Here is a 24,067-nt window from a genome sequence, read left to right as displayed (position 1 = left end):
AATTTCTTAAATCTGGGCTCTTTTTAAATGTAATTCGATGGTGCATGGAGCCAGCTAGGTGTCAGTTTTGAACTTTACCCTGGAAACCGGCCAAAACGCTATAGTTTACATATGCACGGCGAATTTTAAATAAAGACGGCCGCCGCCAGTATTTGAACTTCAGCTTGGCATCACTGGATGAACCACTTTTTGACAGGGTGTCCCGAATTTTTTATAGGCATACGTCTGGTGTAGTTTTTTTCAGTTTGAGCCTGCACTGATCAGGCGAACGATTGAAACCGGACTCTTTCATTTTCTCAGAAAATATGCCAAATACGTCGCGTTTTTATGTGTACGCGCCAACATATATGAAATGTGGCCATCTGTCAAAATGTCCACAAGCGCACGGGTCTCCTCCTCGGCCCAGGTTTGTCCCCTACACATTGTATTAAGATTTTTCGTTTTTCCCAAAAGTTTGACAAATTAATACCGGTAACAGTAGCACTTTACACTCTGTTACCCAGCAACACCAGACCAACGACGGAAGCCCCCGAGGTACAAAATAGCAAAAAGTCTGGGATTAGGTCCAGTCTGCTTTCACACCTCCAAAAGGTCCGCACCAGGGTTGTTTGATCCGGACTGAGTCCGACCTTTCAGCTCGGTCTCGGTCCGCTTGTTTGGTCCGGACCAGAGTTCGGTGGTTTTTATTCAGACCATCCCAAAAGGTCCGAACCAACGAAAATCTGGTCCATTTGGTCGTTTGGTCCGGACCAAACGGGGTAGGTGTGAATACGCCCTAAGAACACAAATTGAGGGGAAAACAAGCAACAGAGTCACACTCTGGCAAAACAGCGTGAGCAACAGAACTGAAGATATATGGCACTCAGCGGGACAAGATAGTCACTAGAAGACCTGGGGTCTTGAGCACTGCACTCTGGGTAATATTCACAACAACACAGTAGTTTTGGTCAATGTGGAAGGGTGTTGGGGGGGGGGGGGGCTGTAGCTCGAGAACCAGTGCCAGTGCAAATCTAGTTAAGTGAGGCAAGGTGTCTCAAACAGAACAGTCTCCAAAGGGCACTGTAGTTTGAACCAGTCATCATCTTAGTCATCCTCCTCCTCCTCCTCTTCATCTTCCTCTTCCTCCTCCTCATCTCCATCGCTGTCCTCTAGTAGTTTAGAATGAATCGCAAGTCTCTGGGCAACAGCCGTAACCATAGCAGCTCCCTTTCCACTGCCATCATCTGTCACCATAAATTTGATGTTGCATTTGGATGCCAAGGCTTTAACCGTCTCCTCAAGCCTGTCACTGTAACTAAAGAAGAAATCCAAAGTTACTGTGGGTGGCCAGACACATACAATCATGTCATACTGCTGGTTATGGTATAACACAAATTAATTATTGCTTGGTAAAAACAGAACCTCCAGGATTTCGCAGGCCTTAAATTACTGATTTCGCGCGGGGCTTTTCCAAAAAATTGCGGTGTTTTTAGGCGTTTGTTGCGATGAAATTGCGGGAGTAAGTGAAAGTTGCGATAAAAAGTTGCTTATTTCCCTCCTTGTAATTATAATTGCGTTATTTGACCTTTACCAACATGCCAAATAAAAGATTACCAGTGCTACAAAAATGTTGCATAATAGGCTGTTCTGCCCCTTTAGGTCAGAAAATGTATATTGTTTGTATTGTTGTTATGGAAATGGAAACAGCTGTTAGACAGTTATCTAGAAATATAGTTAGTTATGCTACGTTATGCTAAACACGTAAGGGGAACAGTACATAGGATTTACTTATCCACAAAGCACAAAGTGCACCTGTTGGAATTACAAAAGGACCACAAGTAAGACTGAATAAAATGTTATGAATATCTCAGCCTACACTTAAAACTGCGTTTAATTTCCATGCCTGGTGTAGCCATTGTTATTGTTTACAATGGATTAGAACTCTGCTAGTGTCTGCACCGTGTCTGCAGGGCAGGAGAAAGTAGTGGTAGACGACAATGATTTGTCAAGTTTGCGGGAAAGTTGCGGTGATGTGTTAAAATTGCTATGTCGTGCTGAATTTGCGGGTAATCGTTGAATTCGCGTGAATTGGCGAGACGTGTCATCGCGAAATCCTTGAGGGTCTGATATTTAATACTCTTTGTTACTCATTTAATACTCATTTTAATGATCCTTCCCTACAGGAGTCAACACATGATGCAATAAGCCATGTCAATGTATTTCCACACTAAATCTCAACATTTTAGCTTAACTGATTCTTCAGATGTTAAAATGTGTTGGACGTAGTGTCAACTTTGAACAAAATGTCATGAAATTTGGAATGCTCCCAAAGAATGTGATAGTGATGCAGGGTGTCAAATTTCATGAAGTTTGAACCTTTACATCACAGGCATGTATTGGCTGCTGAACCTTGATAAGCCATTGGAGACCATTTTGTAAAGCGAGCCAAATGGATTTTTTTTTTTTTTACAAAATTTCACATCATTTGGCAATTGTGGTAGTGGTGCAGGGTGTTACATTCAGTTAAGTTTAAACCTTTACATTACATGATACTGGCTAGTGAAGTGCTTTTGCTTTGAACATTATTCACTTGGTGGCGCCACTCCACAAAAGAGTCGGAGTGAGCTATGGTCATACGCCTCTTACTGGCCAATTGCCATAAAAATTTACTTTTTGTCAAAACAGTTGTCAAGCTATTTCCAAAAAAGTGTTTTGAGCCTACCACACTTCAAGGGGTGCTAACACGAAGGGACACGCCCACCTAGGGCCGCAAACCTCTAATCCAGCCAAAGCTATGCGGGGCTACAATTATCCAAAGTTTTGTTTGGTGAAGTCTAAGTATGTGATATTGTTGACCGAAAAATCAGAAGAAAGTAAACCCATCATATATATATTATAGTAAATTATAAAACAATTGGGTTCTAGCGCGTAATTTAGCTGTTTCTGATTGGACGAGAGACGTTCCATGCTATAGGTTATTCGTCAACATACCTACAGTTACGGGACTTTTAACAGCTAAAAATAAATCACTCCGCGATGAAACATTCGCATTAATGATAACCGTTAATTCAAAGTTTTTAAAATTCCAAACCAAGACGTTGACAATGGAACTATTTTTTGTTGCGGAGAAACAATGGCGAAATAAACCATTTTTAATCAATAACTTCGTGTTGAAATGTTAATTTATTGACAGTAGAATTGTTTTATAAAAGCAATATAGCACTCATGGGAGTGGGGTAGGCTACGATGGCTACGGCCGAACACCACACGTGGGATTATCCCTTACCTACCCCACTCCCACTCGTGCTATATTGCTTAAATATACTATAGTATGAACCCCCTATAATTATTTTTTAAGTTCTACTCTGTTATAAAACTTCTGATAATTGACAAAGTGCAAGTCACTAACAGTTCTAAAGATGTGCACCAGTCCATAACCCACAGAGAGGCTTCACTCCAAAACCTGTCTCCTTAAGCTGCCTCTGTGTTTTAGTACCTGACATGGGGTTACTGTCACATTCCTGTGCACTGCTTTATGTTTAGAGTAACAGCTCAGGTTATTATCATCATTGATGGGTACAATTTTGAAATTCAACTTACTGTGGGTGCTTTGTGTAAACAGTACCATCCACCCCCACTGTGGTGGTCAAGTGGCTCAGTCCGCGGTTATTGCGGATCCGATTGGCTATGGTGACCAGGGCTGCACCACATAATTGTGCAGAGCGAGTAGAGAGGGTGTCACAGACCAGCCGCACAATCTCACAGTCCTCCGGGCCTGCAGGGAGTCCCAGATCTTCAGTAAGGATCTGTTGGGCACGTTCCAGACCAGTGTCCTCCCTTATGACCAGCAGACAGCAAACACACAAATACAGATTCAGACCAGTGTCCTCCCTTATGACCAGCAGACAACAAACACACATATACAGATTTCAGACCCATAGTCACTGTCGCTGGTGCTTGGGCATTAAAAAGGAAATACATTTTTCGATAATTTCTTCATTAAATGCATTGTTATATTATTTCATAATATACATGATTAAGATTTTTTTTGTTTGTAATTCTACTTCTCCAATATATTTTGATTAATTTACGGCTGAAAGAACTCTGCAGGGACACAATGAGAGTATGTATCATATATCTCCTATGTAACCACTCAATAATCAAAGATTGAGCACATTTATAATCATAGAAAGACAGGAGCCAAGAGGTCACTCACTCTTCTATCTCGGAGATGAATCGAGTTTCAAAGCTGTCAGGAGTTAAGAGTGCTTCTGACATCTCGCCCCCAAAGAGCAAATTCTTCTTAGCCATTTCTATCAGAACCAGTCGAGCCACCTCACCCAGGTACATACCACTAATCATTTTTTCAAACCTGTACAGACAGACACGCACGCGCACACGCACAGACACAGACACACACACACACACACACACACACACAAAATCACAGTATTAGTCCTGTCATTTCTGTAAATGTAACACGTAATTTGCATTGGAGACTGAATGTTTCTTCACCATTGAAGAGGCTGAGGGCAATACTACAGAGAACAGCTTCATGCAAAGGCATAGGTTTAAGGGCAGTGGCTTACGTGTGGACACCCGGGTTGATAGAGGTGCGGTCAACTTCAACGTCGTACTCCGTCTGGACATCTTTCAGGGACCCGTCGTCCCCAAAGCCCCCCCACTCCGTGTTGATGCACATGCGTCCCTCGTCCCCTTCCACACGCTTCACGTTACGCATCTCCTCCATGTAGCAGGCGTTGGTTCCCGTGCCTGTCAGAACAGTGCCAGGATTTTATGAATTGATTACAGGTATGTGTGGAAAACCTGAGGCTCAGAATCTACAGCAACTGAGATAGTAATGGATTTGGTCCTAATCCAGACCACATTCATTGTGGAGTGAACTGCCTTCTGGGTAAAAAAGGGCCAATACGTTCTTGACCAAAGCCATCTAATAATTCAGTGTATTAAATTCATGTAAATGAAATTTAAACTGAATGTTAAATGGAATTTTAAAATTCACTGTAATCTCCATGATTGAAAATTATAGGCAATTTTCTGTTTTAACCAAATATTAATCAGTCCTCAAACAGGATTTGGGCATATCCAATCCATGATACACTCCCTAATATGACAATCTGGTTGCCAGAGTAGCATCTGCTTACCAATGATCATGCCAATCTCACAACTCTGGTCCTGGTACCCACAATTCATCATGGTCCCAACAGTGTCATTCACCATGGCAATAGAACCTATGTCATAGTCCTGAGGGACAAATATCAATGTTGACATTTAATGACTTGACACAGATATAAGATTGAGCCACATATTCACATAGACAACCTTAACAGTGTACATATGTGACAAGTCTGTCACATCCTTCCTCCTCTCTGATTTTTTCTCTGAAAGGACATGAAGTCTTTTAGCTGTGTGTGTTACTGAGTGACATCAATCTTCTCTCATTCTGAAATATCCACATAGTGATATATCCACAAATGTTGCGTGTATCTGCTGACAAGGAGCAGTGTATGTAAACCAAGTTATTTTGGATACATGTGGCTTTTTTTAAATCACTTCATATTATAGAGTGCAACTTTCCTGAAGGAAATACCAGTGCATGAAATGCAAAAGTTAGGAAAAGAAGAAGAAAAGAAAGAAGAGTGAAAGAAGGAAATAAGAAAGGAAAGAAGAGTGGGAGAAGGAAAGAAGAAAGGAAAGAAGAGTGAAGAAAGGAGAGAAGAGAGGATGAAGGAAAGAAGAGTGAAAGAAGGAAAGAAGAAAAGAAAGAAGAGTGGAAGAAGAAAAGAAACAAGAGTGAAGAAAGGAAAGAAGAGTGAAAGAAGGAAATAATAGTTGAAGAAGGAAAGAAGAAAGGAAAGAAGAGTGAAAGAAGGAAAGAAGAAAGGAGAGTGAAGAAAGGAAAGAAAAGTGAAAGAAGGAAAGAAGAGTGGAAGAAGGAAAGAAGAGTGGAAGAGAAAAAGAGACTGAAAATATTGAAAAAAGGAGATAAAAATGGAGTGAAGAAGAGAGATTGAGTGTGAGAGAAAGTAGACTGAGAGGGATAGAGAGAAAGATGGAGAGATGGAGAGAAAAAAAAGTAGAGAATGGAAGGTGTCTTAATGTTCCTAGTTACAGTGAAATTGAGAGGGACAGAGAAGAGGTTCCTTTGATTTGGTGCAGCTGTCAGTGAAGCACAGGTGCAAGCCAGTTTAAAGACCCTATTATGATGTCATAATGGCCCAATGTAAGTCAATGGGAAAATTTAGATTAGTTTTTATTTAATATCTTAAAAAGTATAAAGTTTAGAAAAGTGAAAAATACATAGCATAAGTGTCCTTTACAAGACCTACGCGACAAAGTTTGAATGAAGTTTCTACGTTAAGCGGTTCGGGCTGAATTAATCGCAGAAAAAGGTAACAAGAATAAGAAGAAGAAGAAGAAGAAGAAGAAGAAGAAGAAGCCTAGGAATAACAATACAGGGCATTTCATGCACTGTAATTATATAGAGGTTATATAGATAATAGGCTAATATAATGTAATATACACACAATACTACAGTTAGTATGTTGTTTACATGCAATGCATAATATACCTTAGATATCAGTAGACATTATATTTCAAATGTGACTCACCCCTCTGCTCTTGATGGACACATACTATACACACATTATACATGAAATGTGACTTGTGAATGTGACTCACCCCTCTCTTCTTGATAGCCTCCCTCAGCAGCTGAACCACATCCTGCCCCTCCACTCCTGAGCAGGCAAAGCCCTTAGTCCACCGGATCAAAATGCTCTGCACCAAAAACCATGCACACACACATACTGTAAATGTGAACTAAAACCATACACACACATACTGTAAATGTGAACTAAAACCATACACACACATACTGTAAATGTGAACTAAAGGTGATGCTTTGGTATTGGGGAAATCATGATGACTAATGTGCTTCAGGTTCAGGTCAAGACATGGTGTCAGAGTTGCACTCGTAGTCTGTCTAATTAGACTTTTGCACAATAGCATGTAGGCTACGTGCAGAATTAGAAATAATTCAGAGGAGGAATGCATATTGATTCAAAAGGAAAAATTTGAAGTCTTTGAGCTGATGCACAGTAATGCACAACAAGGTTTAAGTTGCAGCTAAGGTTTACTTGTGCTGTCAGGGTCGGTTTGTATATCATATCATACTGTATATGTGCATCCCCCATTGAATCCACTAGAAAAATCAGTTCACAATGGAAGACATACTCATCCACTTCACTAAAGCCCACCATTGACATTGGTATTTACATCTTGTTACTAAGGAGACACCTTCACCACCCAGAGCAAAGTGAATAATAACTGACCATGTCAATGTCTTTTTGCTCACAGGGGAAGGAGAAAGTGAACCCCAGAGGGAGAACCTTGTCTTTGAGTTCTCTTGACTCCAGGAACTCAGCTACGCAAGCTGCTATATGATCAAAGAGCTGGAAAGAAACAGCAAAGGCTGATGTTAGTTAGACAAATTTCACCTGTGACAATCAAACACGCAGATCATGGGAATAATTGGATATCAAATGCACACACCACACACACACACACTCACACACAAACACACACCTCCTCTCCAGCCCCCTGCATCATCTCCTGGGGGATGGCACACTCTTGAGAATCCATCTTCAACACTTTCTGCAGGTTCTCCTCCACACGCACGTGCAGCACACGGAAATTAGTCCCGCCCAGATCCAGAGCCAGGAAGTCCCCTTTCTCTGGAAAAAACAATCAGATATGATCATAAGCTCTAGACCAAGATAATCTAATCTCTGTGAATCTGCCCATTTTCTTCATTTTTTTGGCTGTATAGTCATGACCTTTAACATTCAATTTGGGGTGTATGCCCCATGAGTATTCACAGAAGTAAAAGATCTTCACTTTTTACGCTAGTAAATGACCTGTAAATGTTTTACAGTCAAACAGTGAACAAACTGAAAATAAAAAAGTGACATCAACAAAGTGCAACGTAATGCAATGTTGCTATCAGTTATCATTGATTCTGCCACTACTCTAACTGCCACCTAATACTTCAACAACTTGCCATACCAGTCCCATCTGGGGTATCCCTGACGAAAGTAGGCAACATCTTGACTGGGGCTCGGCGATGAGTGTGCTTGCCCAGCCCTCTGATGAGGTCCTTACGGAGCCTTGAGGACACCTCACGCAGCTTCTCCCGTGAGAGCTGGAAAGGCAGTAGGAAGTCCTCCACCTGATAAATAAAACACCACAGACAATGAACTCTCATTCAAACCTCACAATCAGCAAAAACTCACTGCATGATTCAAAGCTCTACTTTGATTAACTCTGCCAGATAAGAGTCACCCAGTCCAAAGCAAGAACACTTATCTATTTCATCTCTTCCTGTAGAGTATAGTAAACTGTATATCCTATCACAGACTCTTATCCTGCACTCTTATTTGCACACTCCTGCATAGACTGCACAGCTATTTAATTTTACCCTTTAACATATTCCATACATTTTTAAATATATTTTATGTATTGTTTTTCCTATGTTTGGAAAATAACTTAAACATCTGTGTTTTTTATTGTGTATGTTTATAGTTTGCACCAATGTACCACAGAAAAACCTACTCATCAGTAAAAAACCTTTCAAATTCTAATTCTGATCATTATGTACACAATGTATACTATGAAATACATTCCATAAAAAGAAGGATCATTGAGTGGGCCGATATACAAAATAATTCCTCAGGTATGGTCTAAGACTAAGGAATAAAACATTGTTCAAAGTTCCCACTTATCAGAACCCTCAAACACTCCACTCATAGTCATGGATCTCATTTTTTTAATCTCCAGAACATTAATAATAAACTGTTACTAATAAACATAAACATAAAACTAGAAAGCTGAAATGCAGAAAGCAGTATCTCACTCTGCCACGAGGGGGACTATTTCCTTCCCCATGACCTCAGATGTTTTCAGGAGGTTGATTTGAGGAATACGCTATCATTTTGTAACCACTACATGTTTAGCTGTTCATTTTACATTTACGTACGTGTTATGATAGTGCTGATCAATTAATGAAATAATAATGTTTGACATGATTTGTATTATACTGTGCAGAGCTAATGGGATCTATTAAAGTCAACATTTTGAACTAATTCTGCTGCCAAGTGCTGTTTTAGTGCAAATGTTTCTAATGAATCAGGCTAAAGTGAAAGCAGATGAGGTTGGAAAGAAAGAGAGAGAAATAGAAAGAGAGAGAGCGAGAGAGAGTCAGGAAACATTCCACAGGGAGGGGCTGGCATTGTCTGGTGGCTAACACACAAACCGGCACTAACATATTACAAATGTCAGGAGATGTCATATTCGCTACAGCCGGCTTTCCTGTTCCCTAAGAACAAACGTCTTGGTTGTGTTCCTGTGCTGCTGTGCTTTTAACGGTTTCTGTCTTGTTGAAATACCTCAAACAAGTTTCAACATTCTCCCTCCATAATTTTGCACTTCTGCTTCACGCTTATTCACAGGGTAAATTACGCAACCTGGACATGTCTCCAGTATTGAGATCGCTCACATTTTTTATAAGCAACGGAGGGAGTTATTAGTGCGCGCTCTTTCAGCATGGCAGTACTTTTCCAAAGCCTCTCTCCACCCCAGCCCATCTGACACTCACAGATATGCTTGGGTTGGGTTTATCGTGGGAGAGCCAGCCTGTCACTTCCTCAGTGTGCATGTGAATACCTGTTAGGTGACCTGCAAACCTTAATGGTGTCTCATATGAAAATTTGATAGACCTTTTAGCTGTGTTTTGAGGATGTCTGTGCATGACTATTCATGCATTAATACGTTCACACAATGTTTTCTAACAACAACAACAACTGCATTCAACACAAACACGTCTAAACATTTTACCTTCCCTTTTTATTCACTTCTCTTGGAACACACAAGTTAAAAGGTGTGTCAAGCAGATGAAACGTGGCATGGTGAAACTGGTTCACTACCTTACTCATGGTGGCAGGGGAGACAGCAGCTTCATCTGAGACTTCATCAGAGTCTTCATCCTCCAGCCTGGCCCTCTTGGCACGAGGGGCATTAGTAGCACCATTCGCAACAGCACTGGTCATCTGCACAGCTTTAATTTTTTCTATGGGGATGCCTTCAGAAATGAATAGAAAGCTAATGAATAAGACCGTTGATTTTGGTTGGCTGTTTGGTCAGGGCTGTTTGAATTCCCTCCTGTCTTTAAGTTTTACAAGAAGGTTGAATAGCATGAACATACTGAGAATGAGAGCATGAAATGGTACTAGTCATAACCAGAAATAGTACAGTTAAGACGACTTCAGACTATTTAAGTACCCATGTACTTTTTTGACACCTGTGGCATAGATGCAGCACAGACACACTGTAGGCTAAAGAACGCCTAAAAGCAGAAATAGTCCGTCTCTCACAAGTCATTGCAGTTTCAGATACTTACTATTCTCATAATCATAACTATTACCTCAGGCACCGTTCAGAAATTCAGCTTCGTTAGAAAAAAATCAACAAAGGTATTACATTAATAAAGAATCAGCCGTTAAAATCATTCGAGGGATACCTCGATTACATGCACTTATTATGGTTAAAATCAGAAAGAATGATAAGGAATTCTATTTCAAACTACGAATCACAACGTAATACACAACACTGACAAATTTGCAAGGATATTGCTGATGCTAGCCCACCTTCAAGTTGTGCTTCTGTTGTGTCCGATACTCTGACATCGACTTCCTGTTATTTGGGCAATTTAATAGAACAACGGCTCGTCCTGGAACGCACTGTCGCACCTCAAGTTCACATACTCCTCCTTCGATTCAAAACGTGACATGAGCTTGCTCAGAGGGTTGAGAACTGTGACTTAATCATCATCATCGCCTTTGTGCACTACATCGTGTTGAGAGTAAACCATTTTTTTTTCTTATTCTTACAAAACGCAGTAGGCTATTTAGTAAAACGTAATAATTGAATTAGTCTTACTCTAGGCTATGTTGGTTGACTGAATAGTTGTATAACTTCTACACGCCTTGACTTGGCACAGGATGAGTAGGCAAGCGAATTAAGAGAAGTATGTGGTACCATCTTTTGGTGGTTGATGATTACTCAACTAACTTACAACATTCTACCCTTGTAGAAATTGACAGTTTAAATTACACTATAGTTTACTAGCAGAAAGCTGTCACTACTGTTTAGCACCTTAAGTATTGGCAAATTTACAATGTACAAGACTAATTAGTTATAATAATAAGAATAATAGATCCAAGGGGGGTAAATCTAAATCTGAGATTAATTGTTAAGACTAAGATTTTTACAAAAATAGCCAAATGAAAAATTCATTTCTGGCTGCTCATATCTGTAGGCACCTTCTTGCGCCCCCATGTGGTAGGTTGATGCCACAAACTGAAACATTTTCCCCAGAAGCATTACTGAACTAAGAACTTGTGTAGTTTAAGCTATGGGTATTGTTCCATATGCATTACAACAGTCCAGATCTCCAGATTACTTTCCGTGTTTTACAGGCTTTTGCTTTGCTATGTGTGCATATGTTCACAAAGGCATTGAGAGGCGCAACTCCAAAGTTTGGCAAGATGAACACAACAGACTTGGGGGGTGATGAGCCTGTCCTAAACTTCTCTTAACTTGAAATAGGTCATATAGGCTGCCTGTCATCAAACATCTTGAAGAAACATTTTGAAATGTCATGGCATACCAGGCATACTTATCTTAAGTTAATGTAGGATATTCACTTATTTGAGTACAGCCATTTAGACCTACAAAATCTATCAAATTACTTCTAACTGAACTTCCTCGATTGATGGCTTTTCAATTGACTAGTCTGTATGGTAACAACGGCAGATCATAAAGGTAGTGGTCAGGGTTTTCAGGTACGTACTTCTCTTAAAGCCCATTCATTCATTTTTATTTTGTTCATGCCTTTAATTTCACCAGACATATTACACATACGCTACAACACACACACGCGCGCGCGCGCGCACGCACACACACACGCACACACACACCCTGTGGATGCATGCGACCATAGACTTATGTCTATGCATGCGACTGTTCGACTTCGATCGGAATGGCTGCTGTTGCTTGCATAGACATCATATAGGATATCTATATCATATAGGACATCTATATGATGTCTATGGTTGCTTGTCCCAGTATTACACATTTCCCAGGATTCCAAACGGCACTACGAAAAAAACACCGTTCGTCATCCACGAGTTTCCTGTCTGGTTAGCAGCCAAGCACTGCCTCTTGAAACATGGCGAACGAAGAGTCCAATGGAGGATTTCCTTGCTTACCGTCTGGGGCAGCGGAAGGTAAGAGCACTGTCAATTTGCTTGGACGCTTCGGCATGAACGTGTTATTTGCATCAATTTGTGCTTGTTGCCAACTTTGTCCATCTATGTTCACGGGATGTTGGAATGGTCAGTTAGCTAGTCAATAAGTTACCATATCAAAAAGCACCTTAATTGAAGGCGTGCAGCATTATACCAGCAAGGTGTCTTGCTTTACACAACCTGTAAGTTATCCAAGGTCGATGAAAGGTTTAGATCACGTGTATGTACATTAAACGTGCACAATTAGACACAATTACCCGTCTGCATATTGTTTTATTTGATGTGATTTCATTTCCTAGTTTATTAGCTCGCTTGCTGTCTTGTTCTTAACCTCAAGATGCAAACCTCAAAATGCAACTTTCTAGCCGGAGCGAGAGGCTACACCTTTACCATGAACGTTAACTAATGATGCAACATGATCGCAAACATCTCTCATTCTTTTCAAATTCTGTCGTTTGTTCCAATACAGTTGACAAGCTGATCAAGGAAAACAGTGACTTGTTCTCTGACGCCCAATGCAAAGTGTGCAGCGCCGTGTTGATCTCCGACTCTCAAAAGCTTGCGCATTACCAGGTTCGTATTTTCAGTACAGTGGTCGCCATAGCTGTTATCGGTAACCTAAATGCCCGTCTTTATATGCTTGTGAATATTTCTGCCATTGTAGCAACCAGTGGCGGCTGGTGGTTGAAACGGATTATGAAGCTAGGGGGCTCCGGGGCATACACCGCCAGAAGAAAATGTAAAAGGTTGACTTCTGGTGAATTTTGGGGATACAAATTGAGACTTAGAAATTGGACGAACCTTCAATAGATTCAAGGTATCAAATATTACTGCATTCAAGCAATACATGATAATGCTCCTACCAATAATTGTCAAAAATACTGGATCCATTCGCCTGCCTCAGCAGTACACAAACCAAATATGTATTCAAATTAATTACATGTATTACCAGTTGAGGTTATTCAATAAAAAGAAAAACATGAGCAAAAACTTAAGCACAGTGAGAGGTCAAAGTAACAAATAGTTTCATCAGAAAATACCTTTTGAGTGAAATAAATCTGACCTACCACAAAGTAAAATTCAAAACACCTTAAACTAATCTCATCCTACAAAATAGGAGGACAGAAAGTAGCCGATAAAGCTTCACTATATAAGCTTCAAATTCAATTTAGATATTTACAAACCATTTTCAATTAAATAAGTAAGATGATGAGTAGGTATATTATTATTTATTATTTGTTATATTGTTCTGCTGTGCTTTATAGTTTCCCATTGGGTAAAGAATCCAGTAGACTCCAAGAGCTGTCTCTCTCTCTCAATGTTGAATCCAAGTCGGATGTAGGCCTAAGACGAGCAAGCTAATTAAGTAGGAAAAACTAACATTAGCTACCCATACCCAAAAAGGCAGTTTATGCTTAGCTGTTTTTTCCAGAAAAGAGAAGATCTGGTTTACAGAGTTGAGTGTTAGGTGTTGGTCTGAGTTACCTTCAAGCTTAGACTGCATTTTCCTTTATAACTCACAGAACATGAGGATGCAAGGATCCTGTTGACCGCATCAGTGAAAGCAAGGAAATATTCATCATTGTATGCTCTATTAGTTTAGTGCCAGGAATAATTTAGCTTAACTTAAGCACTTACAGGGACCCACAGAATGTTGAGAGTGATCAAACTCTGTAATTTGTCTCCTGTCAATCATCTTTACATGAAAGCTCAAGGACGTGCAAAATTGATTCAGAGCATTGCAGGGCTTCAAAATCTGCCTGAGTTGACCATAAAAAAAAAACAATTGCATCCATTGAAGTGCTTCATGCTTCAAGTTTCGCCTCATGTCATTTAAAATCTGGCCAGTGGGGCCACTGTTTGTAAAGCTTACTTTGACAGTTTGTCTACGCAATATGCAGCAACACTGTCAAGTAATCAATGGTTTAATATAACAGGCACAAGCAGTTTGAATCCATCCGAGTTCTTCTCTTTTGCACATTTTTGAATCCTTGCTTCATCAGCTTGTGTAACACTGAGCACGTAGCTCCTTGTGTATGTCCATATCAGCACAGACAATGTGCAGCTGATAGAAGTATGACGCTCTTGAACTCTTTCGGTATAGGCCTCCAAAAGATGGAGTCATTTCAAAATACTCCACTGATGTGGAGATCTTACCTGTTAAGCCATTCAGGGCTCTTGTCTGGGTCTTCAGTTGTTGGGTTGAAATATTCATGTGCGGGTGTCAGTGGGGTGCTACTTCAGTCATAAGATATATAAGAGGGCATGATCTCTGATGTACCCCTGACACTTATGTGAGAGTTTGTAAAGGAATTAACTTTATACAATTATTTGTCACATCTCTTGCAGAGCAAAAAGCATGCTAACAAAGTACGACGCTACATGTTCATCCACAAAGATGACAACCCCCTTGTTAAACGGTTAAAAGCTTCTACACCTGAAGAGGTAAGTGAAGACACTTAACTGTTGAAGTTCCATTGCTGATGTTAAGTTGTAGTCTATTTCTGTCTGACTTTACTGATAAGGTAATAAGATTTATAAGTTTTTATAAGTAGGTATATGTTTTATAAGTATTTTAAGTAAATTAGTATTTATTGCAAGTGTAGTGACGGTGCTTTCATTTGACACGCAAAACTTCCAGCAGGATAACAATAACAGTGGAGGAGATCGATTGAAAGTCTGTCACATCTGCAATATGACCTTCACTACGCCGGTGATCGCGGAGTCCCACTACCAAGGCAAAGTGCACTCCAAAAACCTGAAGCTTAGGATGGGCACCCCCACTATCCAGCAACCAGGTAAGAGACCACTTAGATTCCTTATGTTTTTTACTTGGTATGAGGCAACACACCTCCTAACGTTTAATATGTGTACTTTTGTGTTATTATTTATAGGTGCAATGCTATTCAATGTTTATACTTTTTAATTGTGCCATTTGGATGAGTTTGTATGCTCCTCAGTTGACAAACACCATGTAATAACACCAATAACCTTCATGCGGAATAAACTGATGAACTGAAAGCAGTCAAGTGGAGAGGATTAACTTGTGCTGTGCCCTGGCGCCCTAGTCTTACCTCAGGCCAAGAGTCAGGACCAGGCAAAGCCGGATGGGCCAAAGCAGCCGGTGAGCCTGGTCCAGGACGGCTCCATGAACGACCACTTCTGCAAACTGTGCAATGCCACCTTCAACAACCCCCTGATGGCCCAGCAGCACTATGTGGGCAAGAAGCACCAGAAGCAGATGGCCAAGCCCAATCCCAGCCAGGCCCAAGGCACCGGTGAGCTGCCGCCGCCACCTATTTGTCGGCCTTTATTTGTCCTGTTCACCCTCTCCCTTGGGATGGGTCAGATGAATTAAAGTTGTCTTCACTAATTCTGGGACAGTTATTATTGCACCCTGTGCTTGTCCAATAGGCGGGCGATTGTGATGGCGGTTCTCAGACTGCACTCCAGGCATGTGAGGTTTTGAGAAGCATGTTTGAGTTAGCACCTTTCAGTGTCTGGCTTCCTGCTCGACTAGCTTCAGGAAATAGCATGTACATTTTCCAGGACTAGCCCCTGAAGATGTTTGAGCTTTCTGTTATTGGGGAGTGGGGTATGCAGATTGTAAAAGTTCAACTTTATGTGAGAGACAAATGTGTACCTGCATTAGATTTGAGAGCCAGTTTTAATCAGGAAAGCTGATACAGGCCAACCAGATATATGGCAGTACTTGTCTCAGCTAATGGGTGTCAGCTTACCGTTATTGCCAGTGTGACTAAAGGGCTGGTCCTCATGTTTCAGTTTGTCATCATGTGCGACGGATATTATATTTCAGCTGCATATTATAGTGTGGCACCCACTTGACTCTGCTGTCACTGAAGTAGTATTTCATCACATATTGATTAAATACATTTTACTTACGGAATTTAACATACATGCCAAACAATTCAACAACAATGTTATTGTTTTTATGAGACATGCTTATGTTTGCTCTCAAAAAGCATCTGAACAGTTCATGCAATATGAAACATGCAGTATGAAAAAAATGAAAGGACAGAATATTTAATTTGCTTTAATCTGGTTCCCCACTATGTTTATACGTTGTGTGGAAATTTCCACTTACTTTGAAAACTGAGGGTCACCCTCAAAAAAGTCCCAGTAGAAAAGTTAAATCGCCGTTCCATATCAATGCTCTTGAATGGTTACCATTGACAGCCAACGTAACGTTTTTTTTTTCTTCAAAAAACGCACTACTTTCTCTAACGGGAGCACTAGGCTTCAAATTAAGAATTCATCAGGTTATTATGCATATTAAGTTTCTTAAAGATAAAGGAAATTCTAAATAATAATAATAATAATAAAAACATTTTTGGATGTTGTAAACGGGAGATAAGCGGGATAACGGCCTTCGAGCTGTCCAGTTCACTGCGCGGAGCAAACAGTTCTTTGCCCCGCAGCGTCCATTACCTTTGTAGAACTGTACAGCTCGTCGGCCGTTTTCCCTTACCTATTGTACAGTGGGGAAAATAAGTATTCGAACCCCTGACGATTTCACAAGTTTGGCCACTTGCAAAGAAATGTGTGATCAATAATTGTAATGGTAGGTGTATATTAACAGTGAGAAACAGAATATCAAAAAAAAAAAAAAAAAAAATGCATTTTATAACATTTATGACTTTATCTGCATTTGATGCAAAAAATAAGTATTTGAACCCCTAGCAAAACTGACTGACAAAAATGACCTAGTACTTGGTGGAATAACCCTTGTTGGCAAGCACAGACGTCAGATGTTTCTTGTAGTTGGTCACCAGGTTTACACACATCTCAGGAGGGATTTTGGTACACTCCTCTTTGCAAATCCTCTCCAAATCTTTAAGGTTGCATTTTCAATGGGAGGGAATGAGGGAATGAGGTTCAAGCCCAATATTCCACGTTATATGGCCCCATCCATAGTCCCCTTGATGCGGTGGAGTCGTCCTGTACCCTTGGCAGAGAAACAGCCCCAAAGCATAATGTTTCCACCCCCATGCTTGATGGTGGGTATGATGTACTCTTGGGGTCATATTCAGCATTCCCCCCCCTGTCAAACACGGCAAGTCGAGATGATGCCAAAGAGCTTGATTTTGGTATCATCTGACCACATCCCAATCCTCCTTAGAATCATTCAAGTGTGCAATGGCAAACTTCAGATGGCCCTGTACATGCGCTTCCTTGAGCAGGGGGACCTTGCGAGTGCTGCAGTACTTCAAAAAATTATGAATTACGGCGTGGTGTGTTGCCAATGGTTTTCTTGTTGACTGTGGTCCCAGCTGCCTTGAGATCATTCACAAGCTCCCCCTGAGTAGTTCTGGGGTTATTCTGCACCTTTGGAATGATCACTGATACCGCACGAGGGGATATCTTGCATGGAGCCCCAGACCTAGAGCGATTGACATTTGTTTGGTGTTGCTTCCATTTACGAATAATCGCACCAATAGTTGTCTGCTTCTCACCAAGCTGCTTGCCAATGGTTCTGTAGCCCATTCCAGCCTTGTGCAGGTCTACAATCTTATCTCTGACGTCCTTGGACAACTCTTCGGTCTTGCACATGGTGGTGAGGTTGAAGGTGTGAACTGTGAAGTATGATTCTTTGGACAGGTTTCTTTAATAAACGTCACCAGTTGAGATCAGGTGTACCTCTTGTTAGACTAATCTGTGTGCTTCTTGGGCACATAACTGGTCATTGTGAGCCAGCATTCTTGCTGTTTGCTTGGGGGTTCAAATACTTATTTTTTGCATCAAATGCAAATAAAGTCATAAATGTTATAAAATGCAGTTTTCTGATTTTTTTTGTTGATATTCTGTTTCTCACTGTTAAAATACACCTACCAATACAATTCTAGATCACACATTTCTTTGCAAGTGGCCAAACTTGCGAAATCGGTAGGGGTTCAAATATCAATTATTTTCCCCACTGTATGTAAAGACGAATATGTGTACCCTTGATCGTGAGCTCATGGTTATCCTTGACTCCTAAATTAACCCTTTTCTGTTTGAGGCCTGTATATTTCAGCTCTGATAAAGAGAACCAGTTGACTCAAGAGGGTATCTCTCCCCTTGTGTAATCCCCACAGCCCCCGTCTTGAAGGGATACCCATGTAAGGTGTGCAACATAGAGCTGAACTCCCAGAAACAGTATGAGGCCCACATCAGCGGCTCCAAACACAAGAACCAGTACGTATTTCATCCCCTAAGGCAAATAGTGCTGGCCGTACTCACTTTATAATACAAATGTCAGAAACATGAACATTACCCCTTTTAAGTGTGTGTGTGTGTGTGTGTGTCTGTGAGAGAGAGTGCAAATGGAGTCATGACAGAATAGGCTTACCTTCAATAATATGATTGTAGCTATATTGTTACACTATAATGGGTTGTCATTGGCACTGATAGAAGACAACTGAAACCCCTCAGACTGATTGAATGCCCTATCAGAAGGCTATTCCATATAGCTAGGGTACAAAGAGACTGCTGGCTGACAGACCATACATAAAATGGCCAATAACATATTTTAGATGAAGACAATGAATGCCCTTGGGGTATATGGATATCTGACAGTTGTGGTTGTATTCCACGATATGGCAGTATATCACTTGAAGGATTGTCTTACTTTCTCTGCAGAGTCAAATTGATGGGAGAAGGTCAGGCCCCTGAGGCCACCCCAAGTGAAAACTCCACACCGCCCCCATTGGTCAATGAGCAGAACAGTGAGGCAGAAGAAGAGGCCGAGGCAGAGGCCGAGGCAGCTGTCAGTGAGTTCCAGGAGTGATGGTATGGCCATTACGCATACCACCAGAACCTAAGATAACAGCTTCTCCTGGGGTCCATGGCCTCTTAGCTTTTTCTGATGCAAATGTCTCTCTTTACCTTTAATGTCTATCTCTCCCTCTATCTCTACCACTGTCTTCTCCCTTCTCTGTCCCTCTGTCCTGTGTTTCTGTCCTTGTCTCCAAAGGGACCTGTCCAAGAGTTCTGACTTATGGTATTCCTCTAAATGAATAAGCAGAAGAGAGACGCTTCTTAAGAGAGACCTGTTCTGAGCTTTCCTTTTTGGCAGTTCTGGTTTTGGTTAACTCACAAAGGGAGACCTGCCTCTGCTCCACGGTTGGAACAGGTCCAAACTGGTGCTAGGAAGGCAAGTGAAAATGTTCACTGGTGTCTCAGTGAATGAGGAGGATTCTGACCCCATAATGTATTTCATCATGCCAGTTTCGTTTTTTAATAGATGTGACTCTATTAATTGTTTGTTTAAAACAGTATTAAGAGTTTCTGTTTTTTTTTTTTATCTGTATGGTTTGGTGAAAGTAGTGTTGTTTGTTGCTGTTTTATTTAAACATTTAGTAACTTTGGCTAACTGTAGAGTATTTGCATTGCATCAAGAGATACTTGTGAAATTGTTGTTAGATTCACATTTTATGTGTGTTTTTCTGTCATTTGTATTTGTTTGCAACGTCTCCTCCATTCATGTTAGTTCATTTGCAGTATGCAACATTATCCTTAAATCTGTAGCTAGCAGGGTGTCAGAGTGTCAAAAGTGGTAGAGTGTCATTTACCACTACTGTGTATGTGAATTTGTCCCCTAATTTCAAATAGCGGGATCAGAGAAGGAAGGGGATGTTTATGTCTTTAACCCTATTCCTCCCCAAGCGAGGCTGAGATAATATTATAGAATTATATAAGGTACGTTCCATAGAGTTGGTAAAGCATAGTGCCGAATGCGTTGTGCTTCTAGTAAAAAAAAAATACATATCTATGTATATTGCTGCAATAACAATATGAAGGCTGTTGTCCTTGCATAGGTTTCAATGATGTCATACTAAATTATGTGAATATTTTCATTTATCCTCTTACAGGGCTTTCGTGTCAGTTTTAGCCCACGGATATGTTGCCATGATCTTACTTTCCTGGAACCTTTAAGGCCTTCAATGAATGTATAATCTGGATAGCGTTTTGAATGCAGGATTTTTATAAAGGGTTTGCTGTAGCAGATTGTTGCTTTTTTCTCGTGTAAAACAAATATTTTTATTTTTACAAAGATGGATTGAGTGTGTGTGGCAAACCTAAATTAAAATGTCTGCTTGGATGTTTAATGTCTGTTAATTTAAAAGTAGAACATCTTCATTGGTGTAATGAGTCCACATATCTGGAGAATGTTCAATATATATTGTAATCTGACAGTTAAGACATTGTATTACTACTGTATTTGAAGCTACATTATGCAACATGTGCTAATCAAGCTTACACTAGCCAGAGCTTTCAAAAGAAACCTCTATCCTAAACAAACTCTGCTCCTGTCCCCGCCCTTTCCCTGCTCTGACCGGCCAATCACCTGCATCCTCATGTTCAACTGACATATGAAGTCTCTGGTTCTGAGTTTTTGATTGGCTAAAGACTGAGGCTTGCTTCATAGGCTTCAGAAAGGGAACCCCTCTGTGTTGCTGTGTCTTTGATGAGCCTGGCTTGCAGAAGTCTTTGTGGATGATTGTCTATATTGAAATATGCATTCAGATAAAAAAAATTTAAATGAAGAACTTGTCTACTGTAGCTTTAAGGGCACTTCTTTCATATGCTTCCTAACCTGTATGAAGTTCAAAGTACTTTATTTGTCATTGCCACAAAGACAACGAGACAGTAGAGGCAGCAACAGACTTCTTATACAGTTAAATAATAATAAATAACAGTTAATAAATAGATTCATAAATATCATACATAAAATGATAATAAAAATAATAAAAGCAATATATCTCCATACCTCCATATTAATGTGCATCAAGTGTAAGAGTGCAGTCCATGGGGGGCGGTGCGGGATGGGCCGGGGGGAGATGAAGGGTGGTGGGGGGTGGGGTGGGTGAGCTGTTGAGGAGCCTTATTGCACAGGGGTAGAAGCTCTTTGCCATCCTGGAGGTGCGTGCCTTTTTTGATCTGAACCTTTTTCCTGACGGGAGTAACAGGAACAGATGATGGGCAGGATGAGAAGGGTCTGTGAGGATGCGTTTAGAGCGCTGCAGGCAACGGGAGGAGGAGATGGACAAGATGTCGGGCAGCTCTACTCCAATGATCCTTCCCGCTGTTTTAATCAGCCTCTGGATGGCTGCCTGCTCCACCTTTGTACAGCTGTAGGACCATACATTCAGGCAGTATGTAAGCACACTCTCCATAGCGCAGCGGTAGAAGTTATACAGCAGCCTCTGAGGAAGGTGTTCTTTCCTCAACTTCCGGAGGTAAAAGAGGCGTTGCTGGGCCTTCCCCAAAACGGAAGCTGTGTTTTTGACCCAGGACAACTCCTCAGTGTCAGACCCAGAAACTTTACAGAGGTGACACGCTCAACCTCTTCACCGTTGATGTAGAGTGGGAGATGGTGATTATGCTGGGAAGACTTCCGGAAGTCAATGATCATCTCTTTTGTTTTCTTTATGTTGAGACTGAGGTTGTGCTCAGAACACCAGACTGCCAGGTTTCCCACTTCTTGCCTGTAGGCAGCCTCATCGTTGTTGGAGATGAGGCCAAGCACTGTTGTATCATCTGCAAATTTGAAGATGTAGTTGGATGGGCAGGAGGGAGCACAGTCATGGGTGTATAAAAGTGGGCTGGGCAGGAGGGAGCACAGTCATGGGTGTATAAAAGTGGGCTGAGCACGCAACCTTGTGGGGCGCCAGTGCTGATGGTCAGATTTGAAGAGTGATGCTTCCCCAGTTGTACACTCTGTGTGCGATTGGTCAGGAAGTCCAATACCCAGTTACACAGTGTAGCATTGAGGTTTAAGTCCTGAAGTTTGGAGATGAGTTTGCCTGGAAGGATCGTATTGAATGCAGAACTGTATTCTATAAAGAGAATACGGATGTAAGTGTTCTTTAACTCCAGGTGCTCCAGTGAAGTGTTAAGCAGCAGGGCTACTGCATCCTCTGTAGATCTGTTCGCTTCGTAGGCAAATTGGTGTTGATCAAAGGAAGCTGGTGTGATGCCTCTTATGTGTTTCATGACCAGCCTTTCCAAGCATTTAGCAGGTATGGGGGTGAGAGCCACTGGCCTATAGTCGTTCAGGCACTTGACTGCAGTCTTTTTTGGCACAGGTATGATGGTTGATGCTTTGAAACATGCAGCAGGTGGGAGGACTGAGATTCTGATGCCCTTGTGTTTTCAGTAATTGCTGGCCAATGAATATGTGACTGAAAAGTAGTATAGTATGGCTTATAATCTGGGCACACATTTTTTTAATTGTTTTTCATTATCACCCGTGCTTCTACTGCCTCAACCATTTACTATTAAAACATTCATGCACTTATGTAGCAATATTTTTCTTTATCATTTCTAATTACATGGTTCTCAGCTCAGTTTCACAAATATGACCACTATCTCATTAGACTCTTGGGTCTTCGGAGATGACACAAGCATGTTCCTAGACAAGACCCACCTTTGTCAAAGATTGTTAACAGGTAAAGATCCAAGCCTGACCCTATTCGTTCAGAAAATGTTAAATATGCTCTCAGGCAGTGCTTAACAGCTATGATTCTTGTGAAAGAGTTTAACCTACCAGACAAGAGAACAATGCTGGCCCTAGAATTACAGAGTCATCTTGAGTACTTTATGCCATGAACTAATGGATGAAGTGATAAGCCTTCTGCCATATATCCTCTCTGCACTCCCATTCTCTCACACTGGAGTCACTCTTTTAACAGTAGGGAGCTGTTCTGTTTTTCAAAATTTTTGTGAACACAAGATCATAATTCCATTCAATAAAATGGTAAGAAATCTTTTTGTTGCTTTAATACTGAATCTCATTTGGTCAAAGAATTTTCAGATCACTTATGGTCATGTGTGTGTATCATGCTAATGTACAACATTAATAGGTAATAGTGATAATCATGTAAGGAAATCTTGTTTCAACCAGGTGTTCTAAAATTGAAGAGATACATCCTCATGCTGAGAGATAAGCTTTTATTTCTGACCTCATGTAAAGACCTCATTCCGTAACAAACTAGACGTAACGCAAAGCGTTTCAAAATATGACCGCCGAACTGTTCAGTAGGTTTTGGCACAGAATGAGTCATGGTTGTCAGTGTGTTTGTGTGTTTTGTGTGTGTAAATTGGTTTGTGTTTCATTATTATGTATTAAAGTAATTATTTGTGATAGATTTTGATGATTTGGTTATGTAATGTTTTGTGTACTACTTTTTTGTGGATTGTTTTGGTATATTTTGCAATGTAGTTTGTTAAAACAGGTCAAATAAAGAGGTGTGGAAACAAAGTGAAGTTTCCAACCACCAACAGGTGGCGCTATAGGTGATATCAGTCAGGCATATGTACGCGCTCGGGCTGGATCCAGCGTCCACCCTGAGACATTTTCTCTGGATCAAACAATGTACGCAAGAGTTATAAGAGGCTTGTGTTTTGTGGCAAGCACTGGCAAGTTGGCAAAGTTTGAGGATCTGCCACGCCCACACTAATGAGAAAATCTTGGCTGAAGAGTAACCTGACCACATTTCAAGGCGTTACCATTAAATTTGTCGGAGGAGTTCGATCCGATGCGAGGTGTGCAAACGCCGTCAAAACGCATCTTCCACTCAAAATGGCCGACTTCCTGTGGACCTGCCACCATGGCGTCAAGAGACTTTTTGGTGCGTCCAAGCATGATGAAGACGCGTAGCAAGTTCCGCCAAGCTACGCCAAAATAACCCCAATGCGCAGGG

The 24,067-nt window shown here is 40.9% G+C and overlaps 2 protein-coding genes across 2 annotated transcripts; one reads left to right on the top strand and one right to left on the bottom strand.

The window, feature by feature from the left end:
- Positions 1 to 1,083: 1,083 nt before the first annotated feature.
- Positions 1,084 to 10,103, bottom strand: LOC308370182 (hexokinase-2-like; the record flags this gene model as incomplete). The annotated part of the gene is made up of 10 exons (XM_080844780.1): positions 1,084 to 1,294; positions 3,580 to 3,816; positions 4,196 to 4,351; positions 4,569 to 4,752; positions 5,145 to 5,244; positions 6,682 to 6,777; positions 7,332 to 7,451; positions 7,585 to 7,733; positions 8,065 to 8,227; positions 9,981 to 10,103. 10 exons carry the CDS (start codon positions 10,101 to 10,103, stop codon positions 1,084 to 1,086), a joined length of 1,539 nt encoding a protein of 512 aa, XP_080700906.1.
- A 2,180-nt stretch (positions 10,104 to 12,283) lies between these two features.
- On the top strand, positions 12,284 to 20,845 carry znf346 (zinc finger protein 346; the record flags this gene model as incomplete). Its single annotated transcript, XM_080837030.1, has 7 exons — positions 12,284 to 12,341; positions 12,832 to 12,935; positions 14,712 to 14,807; positions 15,004 to 15,160; positions 15,431 to 15,640; positions 18,458 to 18,557; positions 19,002 to 20,845. 7 exons carry the CDS (start codon positions 12,284 to 12,286, stop codon positions 19,147 to 19,149), a joined length of 873 nt encoding a protein of 290 aa, XP_080693156.1. The 3' UTR covers positions 19,150 to 20,845.
- Between the last annotated feature and the right edge of the window lie 3,222 nt (positions 20,846 to 24,067).

This window comes from Sprattus sprattus (assembly GCF_963457725.1).
Source record: "Sprattus sprattus genome assembly, chromosome: 1".
NCBI classification, from domain to species: domain Eukaryota; kingdom Metazoa; phylum Chordata; class Actinopteri; order Clupeiformes; family Clupeidae; genus Sprattus; species Sprattus sprattus.
Note: the sequence above shows the minus strand (reverse complement) of the source record. Positions and strands in the feature narration are given on the sequence as shown.